This window comes from Myotis myotis, unplaced genomic scaffold (assembly GCF_014108235.1).
Source record: "Myotis myotis isolate mMyoMyo1 unplaced genomic scaffold, mMyoMyo1.p scaffold_m19_p_9, whole genome shotgun sequence".
Classification (NCBI taxonomy): Eukaryota; Metazoa; Chordata; class Mammalia; order Chiroptera; family Vespertilionidae; genus Myotis; species Myotis myotis.
The window spans coordinates 76,270,816-76,281,955 of NW_023416401.1; the positions used below are offsets into that span (position 1 = coordinate 76,270,816).

At 40.7% G+C, this 11,140-nt stretch overlaps 1 protein-coding gene across 14 annotated transcripts in view; it reads left to right on the forward strand.

Moving 5' to 3' along the window:
- The window catches only part of KAT14 (lysine acetyltransferase 14), a 36,368-nt gene extending 27,634 nt beyond the window's left edge, over nt 1-8,734 (forward strand). For 5 of the 14 annotated variants that reach the window (XM_036322004.1, XM_036322011.1, XM_036322009.1 and 2 more), the window contains 4 exons: nt 1,431-1,567; nt 2,692-2,870; nt 4,198-4,388; nt 7,784-8,734. In XM_036322004.1, coding sequence (XP_036177897.1) covers nt 1,431-1,567; nt 2,692-2,870; nt 4,198-4,388; nt 7,784-8,131 — 855 coding nt within the window. In that variant the 3' untranslated portion in view covers nt 8,132-8,734. Of the gene's footprint in view, nt 1-1,430; nt 1,568-2,691; nt 2,871-3,118; nt 3,165-4,197; nt 4,389-7,783 lie in introns of those variants that run through there. The other 9 variants (XM_036322006.1, XM_036322016.1, XR_004969937.1 and 6 more) reach the window with 9 other exon arrangements.
- The last annotated feature ends 2,406 nt before the right edge of the window (nt 8,735-11,140 follow it).

The following is an 11,140-nucleotide window of genomic DNA, read 5'->3' on the forward strand; positions in this document are numbered from 1 at the left end:
TTTTGGTGTCCAGTTTGGTAAGATCATAAGAGAAAATTATAAAAGAAGAAATTTTTGCTCTTCTTCCAACAAAGTTATTTTCTAGGCTAAGAGCAAACTGATTCTACAAAAACAACTCAAGTTTCTAAACTTTATCCATTCCTTGGCAAACTACTTTATAAGTGTGCCTTTTAATCTTCCATTTGAACTCTTTGCTATAAAACCCTAATTGCACATGTTCTGTTACTACATGACTGCGGGCCCTGGAGCAGCACTCGCTGAAGAACAGACATCTCCGATGAGACTCCCAGGGCCAAACCTACCTGTTCAGTTAGGACACCTGCCTAAGGAGCAAAGACAAACCACATCCTCCTTGAACCTCTGGTAGGGCCGCTCCACTATGGTGATTTGTTTTAGGGATGATAATCTGTACGGTCCTACTTTTGTCAAATTTACTCAATGGAATGGAGACATATTTTAATAAATCCATATATAAGTATTGCAATAATTGGTCCCCATGGCTGTTTGGGTAACAAACTAAACTCATAAAACCCGACCCCGGTATATATGTTACCTTCATGTCACTGGTGCTGGTTAATATTTGATGAATTGACTGAAAGTGTAATATAGATAAAATGAAACCTATAGAAGCTATAAATCCTGTGCTCAATCCTGCATTTCACTCAATTAAATGACTTTAAACATTTTAAAATTACTTAAAAAATTTTTAAATTATTTTTATTTGATTTTTTGTTAATCCTCATCTGAGGATATTTTTTCCATTGATTTTTGGAGAGTGGAAAGGAGTGGGAGAGAGACAGAGAAACATTGGTGTGAGAAAGACATGTTGGTTGCCTCCCGCACATGAGGCCAGGGATCAAGCTAACAACCGAGGTACTTGCCCGTGATCGGAATTGAACCCAGGACCCTTGATTTTTTGGGCTGATGCTCTATCCACTGAGCCAAACTGGCTAGGGCTAATTATTTTAATTTGAAACTATTACAACAAGGATGAATTTTTCATGTCTTATTTTATACAATGACTTTGTTTTTAATCCTCACCCAAGGATATTTTTCCATTGATTTTTTTTTAGAGAGTGGAAGAGAGAGGGAAAGACAGAGAGAAATATCAGTGTGAGAGAAACACATCGATTGGTTGCCTCCTGCACATGCCCTGACCAGGGCCCAAGCTGGGGAGGGGCCTGCAACCAAGGTATGTGCCCTTGATCAGAATCAAAGCCCGGACCCTTCGGTTCAGAGGCTGATGTTCTACCCACTGAGCCAAACCGCCTAGGGCACAATGAAATTTTTTTTTAATGAGCTTTTCAAATATGTGATGTAAAAAGACCTTTCCAATACATAAAAATGTCATAAGTACTAATTATCTGTGGGAATTAAACCAATCTTTTGAATAATTTTGTTTTTATATAACCAGTGTTTCTTTCTCATAGACTGCCCTGCCATCCAGGAAAGGATTTCGGCACCAAACCACCAAGTTTTTGTACCGTTTGGTAGGATCAGAAGATTTGGCTGTGGACCAGAGTATTATCAGCCCTTACACTTCTCGGATCTTGAAACCGTACATCAGGTATATGGAGAAGAGCATGATGTTGAGTGTGTCATGAGAAGTAATGTTTGTGGTTTCTGCACTTCGTCTCTCTGCCGGAGTGAAGAAATACCAAAACCTGTGAGCAGGAGTCATCAAGGGCTGAGTCTGTGCTCTGTGTCTAGCTCAGCCTTGACTTGTTTCAACTGTACTTGTTTGCAGAAAGGATGGCCCTTTGGTAAAAACATAAAAAGCAAGGATAAGTTAACTCTGTTAGATATCATTATGATGATCATATTTATTGTTTCATTTAAAATTTTAAAGTTGTATATATTTAGTAGTCTGTGAAATAAAAAAATAGCAGCGATGTCTCCATCTGACCTATGCCTAGACTGGATGTTGGGACAGTTTCTAATGATGAGTCTAGGGCGGGTGAGGAAGCTTTTCCCTGCCAAGGGCCATTTGGATATTTATAACATCATTTTCGGGCCATACAAATTATCAACTTAAAAACTAGCCTGCTGTATTTGGTCAAACATTTAATTAACTCACCCCTAATGCCTTGGCAGGGCCAGACCAAATGATTTCGGGGGCCTTATATGGCCATTCCCCACTCCTGGCTAGGCTGTGCCACAAAGCTGAGCTGACAAGAGAGGCCCCCAGTGCTATCTTGGATGTGGTGACAGAGCACATGGTCTCCGTTGACGATACTTGTTCTGCAGCTCGTAGTCACCTGCTCCCTGCACAGCACTGCCTCCCAGGCAGACACGTGGACAGGCAGTGTGGAGCCTGCTCTGCTTCCCCTGGCACTAGTGGTCCGCAGCTGCCCTGGCAGGGTTGGATCTCCCCTGCCCTGGACTCTGTCTTGGTCAGAGCACTCAGAGGGTTAAATTAGGATGCTCTTTGTTTCCTCACTCTGTTCATAACCCTCGCCAGCACCAGTAGAGTTCCTGGCGGGTACAGAGGGGTTTCGTCTGACAAATGTTGAAAGAGTAAATTTTAAATTTATACCAAAAAGTCCTGTAGCTGTTGTCAAGCTAGTTGCCATATAAAGTAGTGCAAATTAACTCAAAATTTCAAGCAGATCAGAGTTTGCATGAATCAAATGGCTAGGAATAATATTGAGTATTTTTTTTACTTGAATTTGTTTATTTTCTGTGGTACTGGAGGCGCGATTATGAAACAAAACCACCCAAACTGCAGCTCCTGTCACAGATTCGTTCCCACCTGCACAGAAATGACCCTCACTGGATGCCGGAGCCCGATGCACCTCTCGATTACTGCTATGTCCGGCCAAATCACATCCCAACGATCAACTCTATGTGTCAGGAGTTTTTCTGGCCTGGTATGTTCCCCCTTCTCAAACTGGGCAGATGGGTTTTCAATAGAATACATTTTAATGATTTTTTAAATTAGTGTATGTCATGTAACCCTAACATTTTTACTTATGATTTTATTCAGTTTGTGTCTACTAATATAGAAATATTAAAATATAAATATCTCTTTCTTTTCTAAGGTCAAGGGAAAGCCTGCATTTAAATTAATAAACAGTGTTTTTGTTTGTTTCTCTTCCCTGTTTGTCTCTGCTTCCAGAATAAAAGATTCATCCTGTTTGCTTCTACATATGTTTAGATATCAGGTAATATCTATCAGCCAAACACAGACTGGTAGCGGGGCATTTGGATACTTTTGAATTTGCTTAATAATTCTGTATGCTTTGCTTACTTAGCTGTTCCTTAGAAAATATTAGTAGAGCCAAAAGGTGTTTTTAAAAAGCCAAATACCCCAATCATAGACTTTAACCCAATATGACTTGTCATTTTATCAGCCTTAATATACTAACTGTCTCTAATGACCAGAGCCATCAATTAAAGAAGAGCATTTTCATTGCTAAATATAAACACACTTTTTGTGGATCTGCTTTACCACTATGCTTTGAAATATAAAGTGGGAAATACGTCTCCAGATGTTAGATAAGATTCATTGGGATGAGAGCTTTGTGATCTTTTGTCTGGCAATCATGTAGTAGTGCGTGTGGTGGCAGAGCTGCGCGTGCTCTTTTGAGAGTGTATGGGGGCTGAAAGGAACATTCTGGGAGCATTTACTATTTCCTTCCTGTACACTAGGTGACTTTCATACGCTATGCAAGGACTCATTTTTTATTTAACCTTTTTATTGTAAAATGTAGAGTTTGTACAAAAGAGCTTATAAATTGAATATGTCTGAGGTAAAGAATACAATGATATGGACACTCTCATGGGATCTTTCCTCCAACTCTGTGAGGCGGTCTAGGGACTTTCACCTTAAACATGTAGAAACTAAGTCCAAGACTTTAGCGATGTGCCCACTGATACACATGGCCAAGGAGCCTGAGCTCAAAACAGGTGTGTTCAGTTCTGACCCTGTTCACTCTGCTACCCCCCCACCCCCCATCCTGCCTCTCCTTCTTTTAACAAGTACTTAGAAAAGATGGTGTTAAGTTTGGTATATTCTAAAATGCACTTTTAATTTTATGATCTGAATGTGTGGTATCTATGATAGTATCTTTGTCTCATTTTGTTTTGTGGGTTTTTTTTAGCATACAGGTGTAGCTGCAAGTACAGACTGAACAGCTTGGTGTTCATTAGTTTCAAAAGGCACATGGTGTGAATCTGATTGTTTCTTTTCTTTAGGCATTGACCTTTCTGAGTGCCTGCAGTATCCAGACTTCAGTGTTGTCGTCCTGTATAAAAAAGTTATCATTGCTTTTGGCTTCATGGTTCCTGACGTGAAGTACAACGAAGCTTACATTTCATTTCTGTTTGTCCATCCTGAATGGAGAAGAGCAGGGATTGCAACTTTCATGATTTATCATCTGATTCAGGTATGTATTCTGTGTTCATCTTCTACCCACTAGCTTCTGGGCCAGTGATGGCGAACCTTTTGAGCTCGGCATGTCAGCATTTTGAAAAATGTCGGGGTCCAACCCCAGCAGGTCGAGGGGTTCCCAAAGGTGTGGACAGAGTTGGCGAAGAAGGAATGACACAACAGCATTCAGTTGATCAGCAGCCTAGCCAGGTTCTCTAGTCAGGTTCTCCAGCCAGGTTCTGTCTTTATTCTCCTGTTACATCTGTATTTATACCAGTTGATTTTAATCCTATCCATTCTATTCCAAAGGTTAGGGCGTTTGTTATCTCCATTCCAAGGTCACTACTCTATTGTTCTGTTAAGCTACAAGGAAGTAACTGAAGGAGATTATCCTAAGTAAAGATTATGTAGCTTAAGCGTGATTGTTCATAGTTAAAGTGATTAACTAACTACCGGCCTGGCACTTAGTTAAGGGGTTTTACTGATTTATTCCCTTCCTTAGTCCTGTTAATCCCTAACTCCAGGGAAAAATCTCCACCTGGGGAAACAACCTTTTTCGGAGAGGTGACCCTGGTTAAAACACATAGCGCTAAGAAGGAGAGCAAACATATTAAGAACAACATGCCATATACGCCAGGTCCCTTGAAACATATGCTGTGCAGATGTTTCTTCCCTGCAGCGACTGTGTCAAGCGGCAAGGATGGACTGGCTTCCAGCAGAAAAACCCTAACTTAACTCTGGTGCCATGTCACATATAGAAATTTTTTTATATTTGCAACCATAGTAAAACAAAGACTTATATTTTTGATATTTATTTTATATATTTAAATGCCATTTAACAAAGAAAAATCAACCAAAAAAATGAGTTCACGTGTCACCTCTGACACACGTGTCATAGGTTCGCCATCACTGTTCTGGGCTCTTTGGAGGGAATTGGAGGAGGGGTGAATCTGAGCGGGGCCCTCCCAGCACAGCCCAATGGAATATGAGACCAAGTGACAGAAAGCCAGTCACCATCATTTGTGAGGTTATTAAAACACACAGACAAAAATCTTCACCTCTCTAAAATAAGATTGCTATTTATTTTTTTATTTTTTGTTAATCCTCATCCAAGGATATTTTTTCCATTGAATTTTAGAGAGAGTGGAAGGGAGGGAGGAAGGGGGAAAGACAGAGAGAGAGAGCATCAGTGTGAGAGAGACACATTGATTGGTTGCCTTTCTGCAAGCAGTGGCATCAAACCTGCAATCCAGGTACATGCCCTTGACCGGGAATCAAACCTGTGACCTTTAGAAACATAGGCTGACGCTCTAACCACTGAGTAGCACCATCCAGGGCTAAGATTGCTATTTAGACCCAGGTTTTAAAGAAGCCAGTTTGTAAATATGTGTAGTAAATAAAATGAGACAATGCCAAAGGGAAAGCATGAAGCACTTGTACTATCCATGTTGGTAATGCTGCTGCTCTTAGGATCAGCACCGCCGCGACGCCGACCTGGAGATGGAGCTATGATTTTTAGTTTTAATCAGTACCGCCACGACGCCGACATGGAGATGGAGCTATGATCTTTAGTTTTAAGCGGTTTAAAATATTTTAGCCAAGCTGTATCAGTCAGTAGTACATAGTCTGTAATTCTTGATTGTTTTTCATTTTACCATCACTTTATAACCTGGTATGAACCTTCAAAGACTTGATTTTAATAACGAATTATAATTCATCCTTTGATATATCTGGATCATCTTTGAAGAAAGTATACCATATACTTATATACTAACATCAGAAAAACATGCGAAGATTTTTGTTTTCACCCAGAATTTTCTGGTAACTTTTATTTAGAAACCAACTGGTATGGGCAATTTTGTGTTACTGGTCAAGATTCCTTTTTGGTTTTGGATTTTTTTTTTATTGAGGTATAATTGACATACAACGTTATATTAATTTCAGGTGTATAACATAATGATTTAATTTTTGTATATGCTGCAAAATGATCACTACATTAAGTTTAGTTACCATCCATCACCATACATATTTTAAAAATTTTGTTTTTCTTGTGATGAGAACTTTTAAGGGTTACTCTCTTAGCAGCTATCAAATATGCAGTGTAGTATTATTAGCTATAGTTGCCATGCTGCACATTACATCTCATGACTTATTTATGTTGTAACTGGGAGTTGGTACCTTTTGATTCCCTTCACCCATTTTGTCCACCCTCTACTTCCCCCCATCTTGGCAACCACCAGTCTGTGTTCTGTATCTGTAAGCTTGGTTTTCAGGATTCCTTTTAAATAGAGGATGGAATTGATAAAATATTTATCCACTTTTTAATGAGACTTGCTCAGTAATTCCCAAGTGTTGGCCAGAACCTTGAGAACCATCTTCTAGAAATTGCTTTCTCTCACCTCTCTCAGCGGTTAATATGTGCTACCTGTATTGTCTTGGACTGAGACCTTCTCAGTGATTTCTACCACACCCCCCTTTTCTCTGCCCACTTCACTCGCAGAATTAGCCTCTACTCTGTGTTCTCCTTCTAGCCTACCAGACTGCCTGCAGGATTTGTGCCTTTCCCTTCACTGCCAAGGGCTGGGGGCAGGCAGGGGTGACAGTTTGATGTGTCTGCTTGACACAGGCCTGGCCTGGTCAGTCCACACAGAGCATTTCCTGGGTTGGAGGAAGAGTGTTCATCTTCGTTTGCAGGTATTTAGCCCACAGCCAAAGCCCACAGCCCAGGCCCAGACACAGTCTCCCTCAGTCAGTAGCACTCAGTGATGGCCTTGGTCAGACTGTGCTTATTTGCAGTGGAAAGAACACTGGCCTTACCTCAGCACACGTTCTTGTCCTTGGTGTACTAGACGCAGATGTGAGTTCAACAGAGAATGGAAGGTAGCCGTCTGCCTTTGACAGAGTTCTTAATTCAGGCCTTGGGGGAACCATGGACTATGAAGTCTTAAGAACCCTATCAACTTCAGTATTTCGGTGCCTTCTTCACAAAAAGAAGTTCTTTATTTATATTACTTTTGGGCTGCTTCAGTCTGTGTACCTAATTACAGAATCTAAGGACTTGCCTTGTATTGGGAGAACGATTATTACTCTTTTCTCCTAGGAGTGGGCGATGGTAAGTATAGAAATCTCAGTTCTGAGAAGTGAATTCTGTCACTTTGGGAGGGGTGGGAGGTGGACTTTAGGATTTTGAAGGTCTGTATAGATTCTTCAGGTTTTATAATTAAATGTAAGTCCTAATATTTCATATTTGGTCACATAATTTAACATCTAGTTGTTAAAAGCAGAACTTACTTTTTCACTGTTTCTTCAAAATTTTCATGGAGTTTGGTATAAGTATGTTTGACATGTAAATGTAATTGAATTATAAATAATACAGTTGGTAATGAAATATCTCCCTTGGCCCTTTGCTTCAGAGAGAAAAGAATACTCAGCATGCCATCCGTTTCCTCGGTGTTGACGAATGCTTCAGGGGATGTTTTGATCAGTGGCAAAGTGTCATTCGGTTTCCAGCTGTTGCCAGGTGTTGCGAAGTCTCAGCTTCAGTCCCTGACATCTCTGGTTTCCAAAACCATCTACCTCCTCTTAGAAGAGTTTCTTCACCTACTCATTTCCCTCGGGCGTTCTCCTTTTCATCTTGTATTTTTCCGCTCTCTTGACAGACCTGCATGGGCAAGGATGTCACTCTGCACGTCTCAGCAAGCAACCCAGCAATGCTGCTGTACCAGAAGTTTGGATTCAAGACTGAGGAATATGTTTTAGATTTCTATGATAAGTATTACCCCTTGGAGAGCACCGAGTGTAAACATGCGTTCTTTCTGAGGCTCCGACGCTGATGGGACTTGAATAGAGCTCTTCACAGAGAAACACATATGCTTCTACAGACAGGTCTTCACATAGACCTTACTCATTTCACTGTGAGTCTAATCTCTGCGGTTAGACATTCATCCAAACTCTCAGCGAAGATGAGGAAAGAGGTGGGCGGTAAAATCGCTGTGTCCAGTCCTTTCTGGAGAGGCCTTCAACCCACATCTTGGGACTCCACAGTTAACTAACACTGAGATGCTGCTGTCCTCCTTCCATCAGACAGTTTGTAAGATTAAAAGTATCTAAACTGATACTCTTGGTGAGAGAGAATTCGTCTGTCCTAATTTAAAGAATGAGCAAATGTGATCGCTGTCAAAGATTCATGCCGAGTCCTGGGATGATGAGAGATTATGAAATGGTTACATAAAGGGATGCCAACCCTTTTCCCAGACTTGATGTGTTGTCATTGAACCCAGCAGGACTTTAAGTCACTGAGGTTCTGTTGTCGCTCTCTGACTTTGGTCACAGTCAAAATAAACTAAATGTTGTCTCTATACATTACTTCGCCTGTTCTGTTAGCATCTCACACCAGCGGTTGGCCTGGGAGTGGAGGGTCTCAGCCTCCCTCTGCCTGTGAAGTTGGTTTGGTGTTGGAGTGGATGAGCAGCCTGGATGGAGGTGTGCAATGGAGGTGTGCTGGGAGCAGACCTGTATGGTCTGCAGGACTAGGCTGTTTGGTGTGTGGGGTGTTGTTTATTTTTTCATTTATTCACAAAGTATTTACTAATAGTTAATACATCCCAGACATTTTGATGGTATTTGGAAGGTTAACATGATAAAAGTGAGTTCTCAGAATGCTCAGGTTAAGAGAGAATCATAAAAATGGGGAAATTATAGATGACCCCCTGAAAATTGGCATGAAATGTGTAACTCGTAAAGGCATTGCTCCCAGGGATACATTTGATACGAATTTCTTGGATTACACACTTCTGCCTAAAAGAGAATTTTTCCCCCAAAACATTAACACTGCATGTGTCGAGTTAATAGGTTTACAAAAGAAAAAGCATTTCCTTGAGCAGTTTACAGTTAAACAGCTTTTAAAAAAAATTTATCTTTATTGTTAAAAGTATTACACATCCCCCCTCCCCCAGACTCCCTTCACTTCGCTATTGTCTTTGTCCATGGGTTATGTACATATGCATATAAGTTATTTGGTTAATCTCTTCCCGCTGCCACCCTACTCTTCCCTCAGATTCCTCAGTCTGTTCCATGCTTCCATGTCTCTAGATCTGTTTTGTTTGTCACTTTATTTTGTTCATTATATTCCACCCATGAGTGTGATACTTTTTCTGACTGGCTTATTTCACTTAGCATAATACTCTCCAAGTCTCTCCATGCTATCTCAAAGGGTAAGAGAGCCTTCTTTTTCACAGCTGCATAGTATTCCATTGTGTACCACATCTTTTTTAATCCACTTATCTGATGGGCACTTGGGCTGTTTCTGGAACTTAGGTATTGTAAATAGCACTGCTATGAACATAGGGGTGCATATATTCTTTCTGGTTGGTGTTTCAGGATTTTTAGGATATCTGGGTCAAATGGCAGTTCTATTTTTTAACTTTTTGAGGAAACTTCCTATTGTTTTCCATAGTGGCTATACCAGTCTGCATTTCCACCAGCAATGTACTAGTGTTCCCTTTTCTCCAACACTTGTCATTTGTTTATTTGTTGATGATAGCCATTCTGGCAAGTGTGAGGTGATATCTCATTGTCATTTTAATTTGATGATTAGTGACTTTCAGCATTTTTTCATGTGTCTCTTGGCAATCCGTATGTCTTCTTTGGAGAAGTGTCTGTTTAGGTCCTTTCCAATTTTTAATTGGATTGTTTGTCTTTCTTTTGTTAAGTTGTATGAGTTCTTTATATATTTTGGAAATTAAGCCCTTATCAGACATATCATTGCCAAATATGTTCTCCCATACAATGGGATCTCTTTTCATTTTGTTGATGGTTTATTTTGCTGTGCAGAAGCTTGTTATTTTTATATAGTCTTATTTGTTTATTTTTTCCTTTATTTCCCTTGCCCTAGGAGATGTATCAGCAAACATGTTTCTATGAGAGGTGTTTGAGATTTTGCTGCCTATGGTTTTTTTCTAACAACTTACATTTAAATCTTTTCTCCATTTTGAGTTTATTCTTGTGTATGGTATAAGTTATGATCTAGTTTAATTTCTTTGCATGTACCTGTCCAATTTCCCCAACACCATTTATTGAAGATACTGTCTTTACTCCATTGTATGCTCTTGCAAATGGCTTTCTAGATGTGAAGAGGAAAGCTGTCCAGGCTTCCTGGCGGGAGTTGCTTTTAGAGCTCAGTCAGCAATGCCTGTTCTACACTGAGCACTGAGCTCAAGTAGAGCCTGGTGTGTTAAGCAGGTCTTTCACATCTGTCACCCTTCAGTAAGATGCCGGCAAGTATTACAGCATTCCCACTGCCACTGCAGGGCATAGCAGCAGTGTCGTGGGAAAGTGGAGGTACTTCAGTCTGGGGCCAGTTACTCAGTGTCTTATAGGTTGTGCATCTCAACATTTACCAGAGCTATGTGATAACAAAAAGAATAAGTAATATCTTTGCTATCTATCGCTACATAAGAAACCACCACAAAATCTAGTGGTTTAACACCATACCAGTTTATTATCTTGGAACCTGTGGGTTTTCTGGGCAGTTCTCTCCACATGGTGCCGGCTGGGTCACTGGGGCAGCTGCCATCACCTGGGAGCGCAGATGGAGGTGCTGGCCAGGGATATTGATTCTCTCCCAGGTGGGTCTTTTGGAATGGTGGCTGGGTTTCAGGAAGGAGCATTCTTCCAACATTCCAGGAGAACAAACCCCAATTGCAAGTGCTTGTCAGGCCTTTGCTTATAACGTGCTTACTACTGACCCATTGGCTGGGGCCAGTCACC